At 43.1% G+C, this 17,347-nt stretch overlaps 1 protein-coding gene across 1 annotated transcript in view; it reads left to right on the forward strand.

Annotated features, from left to right (window-relative positions):
- The window catches only part of MCTP2 (multiple C2 and transmembrane domain containing 2), a 179,318-nt gene that overhangs the window by 108,786 nt on the left and 53,185 nt on the right, over positions 1–17,347 (forward strand). The window contains 2 exon segments of the mRNA XM_033919914.1: positions 3,396–3,470; positions 5,767–5,886. Coding sequence (XP_033775805.1) covers positions 3,396–3,470; positions 5,767–5,886 — 195 coding nt within the window.

Below are 17,347 nucleotides of genomic sequence, written 5' to 3' on the forward strand. Positions count from 1 at the left end.
TGAGCTCTCTAGTTATCTGCATGCAATTAGTAAAACACTTTGGCTGTACTACAGAAAGACAATACATCAAGAATCTAATAAACAAATGTAAAAAAATCTATATATCTCCAAAACTTATATGAAATGGTGTGGTGGCCATGTTAGTCCAAAGAAAACAGGGAAAAAAAATGATACATTTTGTATTGGATCAACTCAATGCATTTTATGATTAACTTTTGAAGGCAATCCCCTGACGTGAAGAAGAAGGGCTTACCTTCGAAAACTAATCAAGATGCATTGAATTTGTCCAATAAAAAAGGCATTACCTTATTTCCGTTGTTTTTGTTTTATTTCTAAAACCTATATGGAAAGTACTGGCTTGAGCATCTAACGGAACAGGCCAATATAATCGATAGAAGAAGGTGCCGAGTTTAGGGTGGATTAAAAAACGTGGAGGCAATTCCATAAGCATGCACCTAGAGCTACATACCACTTACGCATGTCAGGGTCGCCTTTAATAGACATTTTGTGGTAAAAGGCGTTAGGGCTTTAACGCGCAGAATAGCGTGCGCTACAATGCTGCACGCACTAGATGCTAACACCAGCATTGAGCTGGCGTTAGTTCTAGCCGCGTAGCGCGGGCTTAGCGTGCGCTAATCTGCGTGCGCTAAAAACGCTAGCGCACCTTAGTAAAAGGAGCCCTAAGTACTATAGTGCAAAACTCCAAGGTGGGCGTAAGCGTGGGAGGAGCACAGTTGGACCGTGGATATTCTAATGCTAATGGTGTATTATATACCGCTATATCTCCAACTGGATTCAAAGCGGTTTATGAAAAGCTTACAAAGAGTAAATTAAGAACAAAGAGGGGCTGATTCTATAAATGGCGCCTAAAAAAAAAAAAAAAAAAAGTGCCACTGCATATCAGTCACACTTAGGCGCTGTTTACAGAATCAAGGCTAGCGGTGCCTATGTAAAAACGTAGGCACCTGAAATGTAGGCGAGGGCTTTAAAGGTCTACATTTCAGATGTCTATGTTTTTGGAGAATCACTCTTAGTGGTACTTAAGTCACACTTTGCCCACAGAAACACCCACTTAGGCGTTAGACACTGCCAAGCGCCATGCGATAGGCACCTGTATTTTATAGAATTGGATAGGCACCTATCACATAATTAATTTTTTTTTAACCAATTATTGAGGCTAATAAGAGTATTATAACAATTAAGTTAGGTTCCTAAAAGCCGTTAACTATAGGCACCTTTTATAGAATCAGCCCCAGAGTTGATAAGAGTAGATAGCGTAACTGGTTTTAAGAAAGGTTTGGACAAGTTCCTGGAGGAAAGCTTTATAGTCTGTTATTGAGAAAGACATGGGGGAAGCCACTGCTTGGCCTGGATTGGTAGCACGGAATGTTGCTACTCTTTGGGGTTCCGGAATCTTTGAGATTCTGCCTGGACTCTTGAGACTCTTTGGGGTTCCAGAATCTTTTGTTACTCTTTGGGATTCTGGAATGTTGCTACTCTTTGGGGTTCCGGAATCTTGCTATTCTTTGAAATTCTGCCTGAAATCTTGAAACTCTTTGGGGTTCTAGAATCGTTTGTTACTCTTTGGGATGCTGGAATGTTGCTACTCTTTGGGGTTCTGGAATGTTGCTACTCCTTAGGTTTTGGCCACCGTGAGAACGGGCTACTGGGCTTGATGGACCATTGGTCTGACCCAGTAAGGTTATTCTTATGTAATGTAATTTATTTTTTATATACCGCTACATCCGTTAGGTTCTAAGCGGTTTACAGAAAATATACATTAAGATTAGAAATAAGAAAGGTACTTGAAAAATTCCCTTACTGTCCCGAAGGCTCACAATCTAACTAAAGTACCTGGAGGGTAATAGAGAAGTGAAAAGTAGAGTTAGAGGAAAAATAAAAATAAAATAAACATTTTAACAAGACAGCATTGATCTAAATACTTTGGAAGGTAGAAGAGAGGAGAGAAAGGAATAGAAGCAGAAGGGGGAGCCGTTGAACAGTAGAATTCTGGAGAAATTTAAATGATAGAAATAGAACAAAACAAAGACAAAAGGCAAAACAATAGATAAGATTAAAGATAAATCTTAAGCTGGAAAGAAAAATAAAATAAAACTTTTTCAATCCACGGTTTCAGCGTCAGTGATGAAGTGGAGCAAGTAAGTTTAGGAGGAGCGATTGACGTTTCCAGAAAGGGCTTCTTCAGGGAAGAGACTTGGCAGACAGTCCCAGGATGCCTATGTCTCCTCCCCTGAGATGTTCTCCCATCCATGCATTCCCTCCCAGACACACTGCCCGTGCCCCAGCCGCTCCAAGGAGGCTGCCCCAGATGAGGCCCACGGTGAATGCAGGATTCTCTCCTCTGCGGGAAAGCCGCCCGGAGCCGACAGTCGATCTTCTTAGCAGATTGCATGGGGGGAAGAGTTCACACTCTTGGTAGGATCGGGTCTGTGTGCTCACGGTGGTTGTGGCTGGTCTCGTTCTTATGTTCTTAAGGACTAAAACTTAGAAATTAAAGACAGCATTATAAAATATCAGGTGTTGAGGAAGGACCATTTCTCAAAGAAGTTGCTTTTCAGCTATTTGCGAAAAGGACAGTAAGTAGGTGTAGATCTAATTTCAGCCATTAGGTAAGTCCACATTTTAGCTCCCAAATAATCAAAGGTGCACTCATGGTGTCTTTTATATAGGCACCAAGTAATGCAAATAACTTATAGAATGCTTTTAGTTACGCGCATCACTTGGTGCGACCATTTACACGTGGCATTAGCATGGCATAAATGGTCACACCTAAGGGCTCCTTTTACGAAGGTGCGCTAGGGCCTTAACGCGCGGAATAGCGCGCGCTAGCCGCTACTGCCTCCTTTTGAGCAGGCGGTAGATTTTCGGCTAGCACGCGCTAAAAACTCTAGCACACCTTCGTAAAAGGAGCCCAAAGTTTTGGTATATAGGAAAGATACGCACTAATAGGTTTATAATTATGTAAGCATGCCTAAATGGCCATTATAGGAGGAGTACTAAGCATATCTCATTGCAGTGTCTAAATAAAGGTGCCACGTTTTAAAATCACTTCCTGTTTGGTGGCTCTATTTGTTGCTGATCTCTTTGATTAAGGGCCTCTTTTATGAAACCGCAGTAGAGCTCTTTATCGCCGGCTGGCGCGGTAAACGCCCTGATGCTCATTCAGTTCCCATGAGCGTCTGAGCATTTACCTCGCTAGCCTGCGGTAAAAAGCTCTACCGCAGTTTGATATAAGGAGGCCAAAATTAAATGCTGTGACCGGTGTTTAATGTGTTCCAGCTGCTGTGTTGCCTGAAAATTGGGCTTGTTTCTTGCATGTAGATTATACTTTTTGGTGACCTGAATGCCTTTTCTGTTTTTTTTTACATTTGAAGTTGAGAGCAAGTATCAGGACGTTTCAGCCACAAGAAGTGCGATTTATTGAAGAAAACCCAAAGTTTTCAAAGAAGGTTGGTGTCATTTTGGGGCAGACTAGCCTATTTCCTTACGCAAGACGGAAAGATCTATTGTAGCATCATGTCTAGGAAGCAAAACAATGAAAAAGTGATGAGGGAGCACAAAGAGCTAAAATGCTTTGGGAAAAAAAAAATCTGTACCTAAAAAACTGTGTGAGAATAAAATGGGATTTTATTGTCCCCCAATAAGGTTTGGGCAGGAAAGCCATCTTAAATGTGCCCATATGGTTGGCTTGAGTTGGTGGGTGGAAGAATAGCAGCATAGATAGGCTGGTATTTGATTAGTAATAGACAGGGGGCTGTTAGGTAGGTGAAGGGATGGATTAGTATGTGGATGTGGGGTAGACCCACTCTTACCATTGGAAGCTAGGCAGGGTTAGGCTTGCTTAGGACCTGGGTGGGAGACTGCCTGGGAATATCAGGTGCTAAAGGCTCTATGTTGGGCAGCAGCAACATAGTGGAGCCAAACATAGAAACAAGATGGCAGATAAAGGCCAAATGGCCCATCAGCACCATCCACTACCTCCTCCTCTCCCTATTGGCTAAGGCTCTTAACATTTGCATCTCCTCTTCCTATTGGCTAAGACTCTTTACACCTGCATTGGAGAAAAAATCATTCTAACACCCATCCCAAAAGATCAAAATGGAGAAATGCACGATGTCAAGAATTACAGATCAGTAGCTTCAATCTCACTTCATGTCGAAGCTTTTAGAAAGCATGGTAACAAATCAAATCTCAAAGTACTTGGAACCCCATAAACGATTGCATACCACCCAACCGGGTTTCAGTGACGATCTTGTCAGTTTGTTCCACTGCGTTTGATACTGATACATCTAGTTGGGTTATAATAACTTCCAGGCCAATTCACTTTGATTGAGAATCAACTTCGAGAGAATGGCCTTTTTTCTCTTCACTATGCTTTCATATACTGTACTCTTAATTAGAAGCTGTTGAGAAATGAAGTGAATTATAAGTCATTACTTACATCAAATGTCCTGTAGTACCATGGTCAAGTCTGACTCATAACCTCCCAAAATAAACCTGACTCATTTGCCTAATTGTATATTTTTAACCCAGACAAAGTTTCACTTGTCTCTGTTTTATATTAAAATAATAAAAATAAATAATTGCATTCCAGAGGGGACTTTCAAAGATTTTTATATGTGTGACTAAGAAGGGAAGATAAGCGTTTTGTTGGGGTTTTTTTTTTTTTTTTAAAGAAGTATGTTTATTTATTTATTTTTATATAAAAAAAATAAAATAAAATTGTACACCACCAAAAAACTCAGCGGTTTCCAAAATAATATACATAAAAACAAAAATACGCACTAAAGCGTAACCATCCAAAATCACCACACATATAGGCCCTCTTTTACAAAGTGCGCTAAGCATTCTAGCGTGCGCTAAATCAATGCTTGTACTAATCGCTAACGCGTCCATAGGATAACATGCACACGTTAGCAATTAGCGCGTGCTAATATTTACCGCACGCTAAAAAGCATAGCCCAACTTAGTAAAATAAGGGGGTTAGCATAAAAAATGCCCATTGATATACTTTCAACAAATATTCATCTGCCTTAAATTAAGGGGAAACAAGACAGTTTCAGAGGAACAATTATCATGTCGTATTAGAAATAAGTGTCAACAAATAGCTTAGGGCTCCTTTTAGGAAGATGCTCTAGCGCAGGGGTGTCCCTGGGCCGCATTGGCTGAAAAAAATGTTTCTGGGGCCGCGCAAACGCTGCAGCAAGACAGAGGAGGGAGCCGGCAAGACGGTAAACACCCGAGGGCAGCAGAGGAAAACACTGCATCGCCCTGGACCGGGGCCGCACAAAATACTTCACGGGGCCACATGCTGCCCTCGGGCCGCAGGTTGGACACCCCTGCTCTAGCGGGTTTAATGCGCGACTTTTCATCATCACGCGCTAACCCCCGTGCTGGCCTAAAAACCACCGCCTGCTCAAAAGGAGGCGGTAGCAGCGCGCGCGTTAAACCACTACCGCGCCTTCGTAAAAGGAGCCCTTAGTGTGTGCTAACCATGTGCTAAACGCTAAGACATGCATGTTAGTTTATGGACACGTTAGCGGTTAGCGCGTGTCTATTTAGCGCGCTAAAATGCATGGCGCACCTTAGTAAAACAGGGAATTAGTCTTAAGCAGTTTTTTTAAAAGAGGAATTGCAAAACTAAAAATGATCAAGATCAGAACTGGGGAAAAAAAAAAAAGTTGAGATTTCGAGTAATTGATTGGGGGTCTTTGGGGGGGGTGTTTTCTGTCACTCTTTGTTTAGATCTTATCGAGAAATGTTGACCGTGTGAAAAAAATCACAATAGCGGTGTGGAACACGATGCGGTTCATAAACAGCTGCTTTCAGTGGGAGTCCATAAGGCGAAGCATAATTGCATTTTTGGTAAGTGCGTCATTTGGAATTCCATTTCACCCTCTAAAATGCAGCAGGGTAGATATTCAGCCAGGGGCAGTGAGCCTACTTTTAGCGCTGCCGGTGTCATTCCCAGATATTCAGTACTGGGTCATGTCCGGGCAACAGCACTGAATGCCCGAGTTTATGCGGCCGGCTATCTCTAATGCGGTTAAGTGCGTTATTCGGCACTTAACCACTTAAGCAATCCCACATAAAGATAAGACTGACTTTTATGTGGTCCGATTTAATCACTAAACTTAGGAAGGTAAGTGCTGAACATTGTCACTTAACTGCTTAAATGCTGACTACGCCTCCTGGATCGGCCACAAAATAGCCGGCTTCGAGTTTAATGGTCTGTGATGATATTCAGTGGCACCGAGGTCTGGATTCTCGAACCTGCGCCGATTTTCTAGGCACCCATACCGCCAGTTAAAATGCTGTCCAGCATTTTTAACCAAGATTTGAGGTGGATGCCGGCACCTACAAAATCAACACCTGTGTAGGTGCTTTAAGCTGCCAACCGCCAAGGTAGGCATGGCCAACACCGGAAATGGCGTTAGGTGGTCTAAAGCACCTACGTAGGCACTATTCACGCAAAGATAGGCTTTGGAAATGTAGGTTCGGAAAACTCTGGCATACATTTCCAGTGCCTTTCGCGTCGGTTCAAGAATCTGGGCCTAACCAGTTAAGAGGGGCATTTTCCTGTGAAGTCTAAATCCAAGTTTAGACATTTTGTGGAACACGCACAATAATCCAGTGACATCCTGTTCCTGGAGGCCAGGCCAGAGCTAGGCCTGGTTTTGGTGAACGCTGAAAACGTGGCCTGATTGTAGCTGCATTTCAAGAAACCTTTATTCCCAAGTTTATCACACATATGAAGGGAACCGGCTTTAATATTCTTTGGAGTATTAAATGTTTCATTTTTCTTCTACCCCTCTCAATGGCTGTGTCTGTAAATGCTTCATGCCCACAGCCAGTGGCGTAGCAAGGGTGGGAGGCGCCCGGGGCTGTGAAGGCCCCTCGGCACTCTCCTTCGCTCCTTCCACCCCCCCCCCATGCCCCACTCGCACCCTCCCGTCCCAGCCCCCTACCTCTTTCAATCTTTTCCGGCCTGCTGCTTGTGCTGGCTTTCCATCTGATGTCATTTCCTCGCCCCACGACCCGGAAGTGATTTCAGAGGGAGCCCGGCCGGCGTGAGCAGCAGGCTAGTGTAATTGTTCGTACTGGTGAAGATTTTAAAGAGGTATGGGGGGCAGGGAAGGTGCAAGTATGGCATGGGGGGGAAGGCAGAAAGGTGCCCGCACCCCCAACAAGATGGCAATCGGAGCGGTCCACCCCCCTTACTAAGCCACTGCTTAAGCTGCTACAGCACCCCCATAAGGCATATGGGTGTAACCTGTTCAGGGCAGTAGTTATAACCCTAAACAAAGGCATAAACAAAGGCATGGGGGAAGGTAACCTGCATGGAACGGGCGTTACAAGCTTTAACAACGTCATAATGAGGGTGAATTTTATGGAGCATCCGTTACAATCCTACTGCCATTATGAATTACTAGTCTTTAAGTCCGTTACATTAACGGGTGCTAGAATAGATGTATCTGTCTGTCTTTCTTTCTGTTTCTCTCTCTCCTTGGCCACTTTCTGTCTGTCTTTCTGGCCCCCTGTCTGTCTGTAATTCTTTCTGTCTGTCTTTCTTTCTTTCTCGCTCCTTGGCTGCTGTCTGTCTGTCTGTTTGTCATTCTGTCTGTCTCTCTCCCTGGCCCCCTGCCTATCAATGTCTTCCCCCTCCCTTCTGCCCCGAGCAAACCAAGATTGCTGCCTGCCCTCCAGTACACCCCTCCCCCCAAAGGATCCCCTTTTCCCTCTCCCCCTCCACTTCCCTGTGCAGAAGTAGCAGCCGGACACCTCGCAGCAATTCGGACACCCTCCTGCCGTTGCTCTCACCGCCGCACCCCGCAAATGGAACATGGCACAGAAGCAGAAATAACGATGGCAGGAATCACGCCGTTTCAACAGCGCATGCGTAAGGCTTTTATTATAGAGGATGTTACATTTTGAGTGGCTAAATCTTACCACCTAGTGAAAGTAGGAAGCTGGATTTTGTTCCCCAGTGAAGTGATTTTTTTTTTTTTGGTGGGGGGGGGGGGACTCTGTAGGATTTAGGTAGCAAATGTATTAAGCTCTGGAAAAAGCCTTCGACGCATCTCTCCTTTATCGCGTAGCCATTTTGCAAACATTGTTAAGGACCTGAAATGCAATATCCACTCTGCTCACCAGGTCTTTTAGATGCGTTGTACAGCTGTTTTGTGTTGTCGTGCGAACTGTTTCACATCAGCCTGCTCACCCAGCTTGAATCATAAACTGATTTGGTCAGCAAAGAGGGAGTACGAATGTCGAACCGGCAGCCAAGTTCTGCACCTGCTATTTTTCTGCTTTGAAGGGTTTTCTTCCCCATTTGCTAGTAAATGCCCTATTTATGGCGCTATAGCTATTCTCCGTCCAATGTAGCATGAAGGAGTTGCCTAATTTTATTGCCGAAGAACTCTGTCGTGTAATATTTTCTTTATGCTTTAATATGTTTGGCACGTTATTAAAAGCCGCAACCATTTCCTGGTTGTTTAAAAGGAAAGTTGCTTTTGGACAATTGCATCAAATAAAATTCACATCCTTCTAAGTATTATTATTTTTTTTTTTTTAAATCTCTACAAGACTGTAGATCTTCCCATGAGCAGGCCGCCGCGTTCTGCGTGTTCTATAGAGCAGCAATGTTTAACCATTTACATAAAGTTGGGCTGTGGATAACATTTAGGGGCCCTTTTACACCTAAATTTACGCGCTTATTCCCCTCCCCCCCCCAGAGTGCTAAATGCTCTGACACTGCTCCGACACTCATAGGAATTCTTTGAGTGTTGGAGCATTCAGCGCTATGGGCCGTGGTAGAAACCTTTATCGCAGCTTAGTAAAAAAGGGGGGGAGGTTAATTGATTTTAATTAGCACCAATAATTGCCCGTTAATGACAATTATCAGTGTTATCCATTTAAATTGCGCAGACAGTTTGGGTACATGACTAAAATTGCATGCACAGATTATAGCACATTTTATAGAATTTGGGGTGCGATTTTGTTTTCCTTCAAGGAAGGGTTATTTTTATTCTTTGCTTCTGATCATGTGCCCTTGGTGGCAGGATTCTCCCAGTAATCTTGTTTTTTGCTGCTCAGTGCTCAATATTCTACTGTACCCCTACACTCTTCCCTGGAAACTCTGTTTTTTGGGGGTTACTCCAGTCTGTGCCTTTCTCCTCCACTGCCCTTTCCAGGCTCTGTTGGCGGGGGAGAAGGAGGAGGTGAATAGCTTACCCAAAGAACTGGACCTCTGTCGCTTCCATTTTGCTGCACCCAAACACCTGGAATAGATTTCGTGAGCTAGTACGTCATGGTCCATCTCTGACCCCATTCAAACCAGGCTACAAGCTCTACTTTTTGAGGCTGGTTTTAATTCTTAACTCCTTATCCACCTATTCAATACTCATGTTGATTTAATCATTCCCATCATAAATGAAGCCCCTAAATGTCTCATTTCTTATAATTCAACCTATGTATAATTTTCCTTTCAACCACCTTGCATTCATCTACTGTAATTCGCTGATTGTACAGCTCTTCTTCTTTGTGAACTGCCTAGAAGTCGCAAGATTATGGCGGTATAGAAAAATAAAGTTATTATTATTATTTGTTTCGCATAGATTGTAAGCTCATTTAAGCAGGGACTGTCTCTTGCTTGTTTGTGCACAGGGCTGCCTAAGTCTAGTTGTAGCAGTAGTGGGATAATTCAGGGAAGAGATTGTGCATTGACTTCCCAGAGGCTAAAGAATGACAGAGGGACAAAGCTTGTCCCCCATTCCCACCCCTTTCCTGCAACAGTACAAAATCGTATTCACACAAAAAGAGATTGGGTGTCTTTTATTCAAAATGATGGAATCTATTTCAGTGGAGTTTGAGGGGACAGAATGTGGATGGGGGGAGGTCAAAGCTTGCGGCGACAGGGACATACTTTGTCCCCATGTCAAAATAGATTTGTTGGTTCGTTTCCTGCAACTTCTACGACTAACAGATACCTTTGGCAGTCACAGATACTTTCTCTCGTCAAGTAGAGGAATTTTTCTCTGCAAAAGAAATGGCAGAAGCCACAGCCTCCAATTTTTTTGGGGGGTTACCAACTGTTGTGACATTAGGGAGTGCCACAGAGAATTGAGTCCAACAGCAGAGGCCCATTCTTGAGCTGAAATCTAAACTTTATTCAAAAGCACTCCAAATTTTTCACCTGGACAAGTTGAATGAATGAAAAAGGTATATTAGAACTAAGTTTAAGAGTTTGAAAGAACCTGGAACTCTCGATCACATGCTTTTCCACTGCAATATGGTTCATTCCTTTTGGCTTCGTATTTGGGACACCATAAAATCTATTAGTAAAATGTTCAGAAGTGATCTCCATGGACATTATAATTCTTCGTTCTCAACACCCTTGTTTTGCACAATCAAACTGCCCACCTAAACTCATTGACACCATATTTGTGACAGCTCTTATGCATATTTTGAAAAACTGGAAATCATCCTCACTACTGGACTTCACCTTCTGGTGGAATTCTCTAAGCATGTACCACAAATTTGAATCTTATGCATATGAGAAGAAATTGATTTCTCGATTCTCCACAAACTTGGCGCGAAATAAATCACCTTGGTCATTCTTAGATTCATATGTTCATTCTGCTCTGTAGACACTTCTGCCTCTCTCTCTCTTTCTCTTTCTCTCTCTCTTCCTTTATCTTTCTCTCTCTTTCTCTCATTCTTCCTGCTTCTCTGTCTTTTTCTGTTTCTTTCATTAGCAGTTCCAGATACTCTGGATCCTTTTCACTAATCTAGTTCTATTCAAATGATTGTAGATACGGATCTTTGACACATGATTTTTATTCTGATTCTATGTGTTTGAACTGCTTTCTGTTTATATTTCTTATAATATTCAATAAAATTATTGAAATAAAAAAAAAAAGAACTAAGTTTAAGTGTTAAGCATAATTGTTTCAAAATGCGATGCAGTGCTGACGAGAATCATCGCCAGAGAAAACAGGAGTACTGGTTTGGCTCCATTTGAAGCCCTATTAGGAAGGCCTGCTCCCAGATGGGAAAGCATACTGTAATATTTTGCATCCAAGGATCAGACAATCACTGCGATATATTTTTAATGAATTAAGCTGGTTTGCAATTGAATGTATAGAACGAAAACACGAACGAACCCTTTGTGACATACAGCTCGGAAGGCCCGCTGTGCCACCCTATTTAAAAAGATTTTTTTTTTTTTTTTTCATCTGCTAAGCCATATAATTTAATATAATATACTCATCCAAATGCATAATGAGCCATGCCGAATCTGCCGACTGCACGAATGTTTGGGCAATAGAAAAGAACTGAAAAGATTATACAGAAATAAAGCGGAGCTGAATGCATGTGCAAAAACCCCAGTATTTTGTAATCGGTTTCCTGCTTGGGTTGTGACCTGTTAAAGAACTCCACTCAGCACTTACATTTTCCAGCTAATTTGATATTACTCTTTTTTTTTTTTTTTTGTTCCCTTCACTAGGGCTGAGGCTGCATTGTCGTTTGTCTCTAAGCTGTCACTTTTATTAGTCTCCCCGACTGTTCCTTTTGGGCTCTCGTCAGGTGGCGTGCATTCTCCATTGTCTGTCTGGTCTTAGCAAGCTGTAGGTCCCTTTCATAGCCATGTGAGGTGGGCGTAGCATCAGCAGCAGGCTGTAATTATACCCACCACAGGTGACAGTTAAAACTGCGTTTCAGGAGTAATTTTAGCCGCCTGATCTGATGTTTGTGAAGAGGAAACTCTCCTTGTGGTCCGCCGAGAGTTTACTGCAGCGGATTGTGCTTTTCCGTTGTCCCTTTTTTTTTCCTTCTTAAAAAATGGTTACTATTTATGATTCCCCCCCCCCTCTTTTTAAATCTCTGTTACCATGCTAAATGCCTTTTGAAGGTTGAATCCGATTATATTGGAGTTTGTCGTTGATTTTCAAAGCCCCCCCACCCATGTTTTCATTCGTTTCTACTAACACAAGAAAATCCATGCATGGGAGTGGGCCAGAAATTTTGTTTCCCTCTGCTCAGATGGGTACAGTCATGTTTATTGTAATAGCAGCAATAAATTTTATTTGATGAAACTGCTGCACATTTCTGCAAGTGCTCTCTTTAACATCACAATTATTATTTTTTTTATTTATTGCCTCGTAAATTTTATGGATCGTCTTGTAGTGCCGACCCCATATTTTTCTTTGTGCTTGAACCTCTCCTGACCCTTAGTTTTAGTAAAATGGCCGAGGTGCACCGTCGAATGGGGTCTCCTGAGCCATGGCTCAGCTGTGCTCAGTAGAGCTCCCCTTGTTCCCACAAGACGCGAGGCTGCTTTGTTTCCAACCCCAAACGATATTCACTATTCCCTCTATGCAGAGCGGGAGCCCTCCAGCTGCACTGGTGCCGGTGGGGAGCGATGCTTCAATACTGGGTTTTCAATCACTAGAGACAGGCAGGTTCCCTAGAGTCTTGTAGAGCTTGCTTGTCCTTCACTATTGGAAATGTGATGGTGAAATAGCACCCCCCACTGGCAGGACTGTAAGTGGAGAACCCCCAGCATGGCTTAGAGAGAACAGTGTGATCGTAATAATTTCATCCAAGCGCAATCACTGTAACACGGAAAGAAATTGCTGCAAATGTTGGTCACTTTCTGTTATTAAAGCATCTTCCTCAAAAAGCACATTGGCTTCCAGTAGCTCATCGCATAACCTATAAAATATGTTTGTTAACCCTCAAATCGCTTCTTTATAAAACCCCCACTTTCATCGATAGACTCCTGATTCCTTTACACTCCAGCAAGAATATTTAGATCAAATGATCAACATTTATTAATTGCTCCCTCTCTCAAAACATTAACACATGTCGTCAATTTATTTTCTCCGTCATGGCACCTCAAGCATGGAATTCCCTCCCCTATTACTTAAGGGAAGATCGTCTTCTCAACAGATTCAAGAGCAAGTTAAAATGCTTTCTTTTTAAAGATGCATTTGACTGTTAGTAAGCTAGATTAGGATCCTTCAATGACTCCTATTTTCTGCCTTTACCCTCCTTGTTGTTTTTTTCCTTATTTGTCTTTCTTGCTATCAACAATTGTATTTCTTCCCCCTTTTTTGTTTTGTATGTCCTCTGTGTTTAGTCTAAGTTGTTTATTTTATCCCCCTGAAATTAGCAATTTTAATTTTGTACATCGCTTAGAATTTTGAATAAGCAATTAATCAAATTTCTAATAAACTTGAAACTTGATAATCACTTGACTTGGCTTCCTGAATGTTCAGAATTAGGGAGAGCTCTTCTATCGATATTGATTAGGAAGCCCACCGTGAAAGATGTCCATCTTCAGGGCTCATAGGCATTGATGATAGGACCAGTTTGAATGCCAGTGAAGAAAGTGGGCAATAAACCTTAAGACACTAATTGACATCATCAAGAAATGCGACCACAGGGGCAGCAAACTATGGGTGCCTTTTTCAAAGCCGTGGTAGCAGCCGCTGTGGTAATCACTCTGATATAGGCTTGCCAGATTTTCCTTTGGGAAAATCCGGACCCATGGCCATGCCCCCAAGACCGCTCAGTTCCGCCTCTGTCCTGCCCCCAGCCCCATCCCCAGACAGCACCTTCGCATGTGTGGATACGACACATTGACGTCATGCGTTTGAGCGTGAATGCCCCTTCCCGATGCAATTTTGTCGGGAAGCTTTTCAAAACCCAACAAAGTGCCGGGTTTTGAAAAGCTGTCCGGACCCCCGGACATGTCTTCAAAAGGAGAACATGTTTGGGGGAAATCCAGACGTCTGGTAACCCTTTTCTGATGCCCATAGGGATTTAATGGGTGTTGGACCATTTGCCATGCAGCAGCCACTACTGCCACTTTGTAAAAGGGAGTATATTCTCTACATTTGCAAAAGAATCTAGTCTACAGGAGAACCTGAGTCTAAATTAACCAAGACCTAGAGCTATTGTATTCAAATGGTCTCCTGAACGCTCACTACTTAGAGCAAATTAAACAGACATCAACTTGATACCTAAGGATAGGAGTTCATTCTCTTTGTGCTCTCAGTATCTACCTGCACCAGGAAATTTGCTTAACCAAAGGGAATTTTGGCATGTGCCTTGCAGACCTGGTTTATCTTTTGGAGAAATTAGGACTAGTTATTCTGCCAAGTGACTGCTTGGTGTCATCGCAATTTACTCAGGATTTTTGTCATTCTCGGTTTAAGAAAAACAGCTCGGCTCTCCCTTCACTCATCAGTTTATTTTTTAGCAAAATGTAGGAAAGAGGAACGATTCAGAGTACAAACCACAAAGGAACCCAAAAAAGCACAAAGGGCCTTCATGTTCTGGGCCGTTCTACTTTAATGATGGACCTGGCACGGGCCGTGTTTCGGCATCTCTACCTGCATCAGGAGTCAGAAAGTCTTGCAGTTCAGTATTAAAAATCAAAATACTGAAGTCAGAATGAAAAACCTTTGCCTAAACTAGTAAAAAAGAAAGATGCTCAGTTTAACAGTTAAGCTACACCCATACGTTCTGCTGTGCGATTAAATAAAAAAAGGAAAAAAATTGAATCGCACAGCAGAATCTAATCTAATCTAAGGCTTGGCTTTATATACCGAGACATCAATCCAAAAAAAGCTCGACTCGGTTTACAATAGTTAACTTAACAAATAAAACCCATAAAGAATAAGACTAAGTTTCGGAAGATTAATTTTCAAAGTGTTTAGCAAATAAAGTGGTTTTTAAAGATTTACGAAAAAATTGAAATGAGCTAGTTTAATCCCTTTATTGGAGGGAAGAAATAATTGAAATTGTTGATTACCTCTTGCAAAGGAAAAATCTGTAAATGTTCCAAGATAAAGGAAGGAGAGGAGTAAAGATACCATATAAGATTTTAAAAACAACACAAGCACATTTAAATTGAACTCTAAAATAAACCAGGAGCCAATGAAGACTCTGGAGAAACGGAGTCACGTGATCAAATTTACATTTCCCAAAGATCAGTTTCGCAGCAGTATTTTGAATCAGTTGCAATCTATAAAGACAAGTTTTTGTGATACTGAGGTAGATGACATTGCAATAATCGAGACAAGATAATATAATAGACTGAACTACTATGGAAAAATGTCGATGATGAAAGAGATGTCTAACCTTCCTCAATAAACGCAGGTTAAAGAGTAATTTGATCCTTAAAAGAGAGAGAGGAGTTAAGGAGGACTCCCAAAACCTTGGCAGAAAGCTCAATCTGTAGAGGGGTTCCAGAAACCAAAGCTACAGAAGAAGGAAGACAATCCAATTTTGGGCCTAACCATAATAATTCGGTTTTGTTGTATTAAGCTTCATCCGGACCAACTGGGCCCGGGCTTGAAGTTTTGATATACAGAGATTCACTTTAGATACTAGGTCAGTAGTGTCCGGATGTATGCGTGTAGCTTAACTGTTAGACCGAATGTCTTTTCTTCCCCACCACTTTGGGCAGTTCATCATTAAAGTAGAATTGCCTGGAACTTAAAGGCTCTTTGTGCTTCTCTGTTTGTTTATTTTTAGCACCAGCTCATGAAGAAATCCCATTTCTGGCCCTCAAGCTTTTCTTCGCCATTCACCATTTCTTCGCCATTTCTTCGCCATTCTTCGGCCTTGGCGTTTACACAAACCATTTTAGAACACAGAGCCATAAACACTTAGGCCCAAATTCTCTATAGCAGTGACCTGCAAACTTTCTCAAGCCGCGGCACGCTAAACGTAGTGGTCACAGCTCGAGGCATCCGGTAGTGCGTGAAGGCCCTCCAGATGGACTCTGAGACGCCAGTATGGGGGTGCCAGCAGGGAAGAGGGCTGGAGAGAAGGAGAGCCGCTGGTGCTGGCTGATTGCCTACAGGATGTGCCTCTCACCTCTCCTCCTTCCCAGTGTGTCGTGGCCTATCTGAAATCTCTGGAGGCACACGGTTTGCGATTCACTGCTCGTGGCACTTAATTGGTTTAATTGTTTTTACTTGACATGGTAATTGACTGCGTTATTTAAAAAAAAAAGAAATGATCAAAAGAAATGTAGGTGTCCACTGGCGCCTCCAAAAATGCGATTGCGCCTAAGGCTGAAGAAGGCATGGTTAACGCAGGAAATGACCTTAGGCCCCCTTAGGTGCCGCCACGGACGCGATTCACGTCAAACATTAGTGCTGGAAAAGTAGGCCTTCCAAACCCTGGCCCACATTTCCGGTGCCTAAGTTTGATGGTAGCTGCAATTCTACAAATGGCGCTGTTGCATGATTAACAGGCGATGGGCACCATTTTGGGAGGTGCCAGTCGATAACGGCGCCGTTTATAGAATCCGGCCCGTAGGGGCTGATGTGTAAAGTCTAGCCATAGGGTTGTAAATGCGTAGATTGTTTTATGATGTATGGTGATGAGGCCGTTAAGTCTTCCACCGAAGGCCAAGAAGGGAGCAGTGGCTATTGCCTCATGGACAACACATGGTGTGAAATTACCATGGGGGGGAGGACGGGGGTGTCACATAAAAAGCTGGACTTTGTCCAGCTAGTTGTGTGTGCGTGCTGGCACTATCACTCAGCACTTGGTTTGTTGTTCTCCCTCCCAGTCTCCAGAAAATAGGGGGCACTATAAATGGCCACGGAGACCATTAGCTATAGTCTGGGGTTACTACTTGTAGTACCAGGAGACAACCAGTAGGGCGCTGGCACCCCTCCCCCTCTCCTTCCCACTCCTCCCCCTGGTGCACGCATCCCCTTCCCTTCCCCCATACCTTTTAAACTTTGGCGCGAGCAGCCACTAACTTGCTGCCCGCGTCGGCTTCAGCGCTTTCTCTGATGTCCCTTCTGAGACCCGCGCCTAGGAGGTGACATCAGAGAGAGAGCGCCGAAGCCGACACGGGCAGCAAGTTAGTGGCTGTTTACGCCGAAGTTAGAAAGGTACAAGGACGGGGCATGCGAGGTGGTGGTGGTGGGGAGGGCGGGGATGCGCTGTTCACCCTCGCTATGCCACTACCCATCTCATTTTCATCTTCTTTTGCCTATAAAGCTCTTCACTCAGGCCAGCCAGAATATTCGGCCACTTTTCGTATTCCTTACTGTACGTCAAGAACATTAAAGCCACTAAATCGGAATCTTCTAGTTCTTCCATCTCTTAAGCACGCAAGGCTTGAATCTACTTAAACTGCCGCAACGTAGCTCCAACCCTCCGGAATTCTTTACCATCTCTTATCTTCGATTAGAATCTTTCGAGAGATCAGATAATACAGGCTAGATCAGCGGTCTCAAACTTGCGGCCCGGGGGCCACATACAGCCCGCCAGGTCCTATTTTGAGGCC

Source organism: Geotrypetes seraphini, chromosome 14 (genome assembly GCF_902459505.1).
Source record: "Geotrypetes seraphini chromosome 14, aGeoSer1.1, whole genome shotgun sequence".
NCBI classification, from domain to species: Eukaryota; Metazoa; Chordata; class Amphibia; order Gymnophiona; family Dermophiidae; genus Geotrypetes; species Geotrypetes seraphini.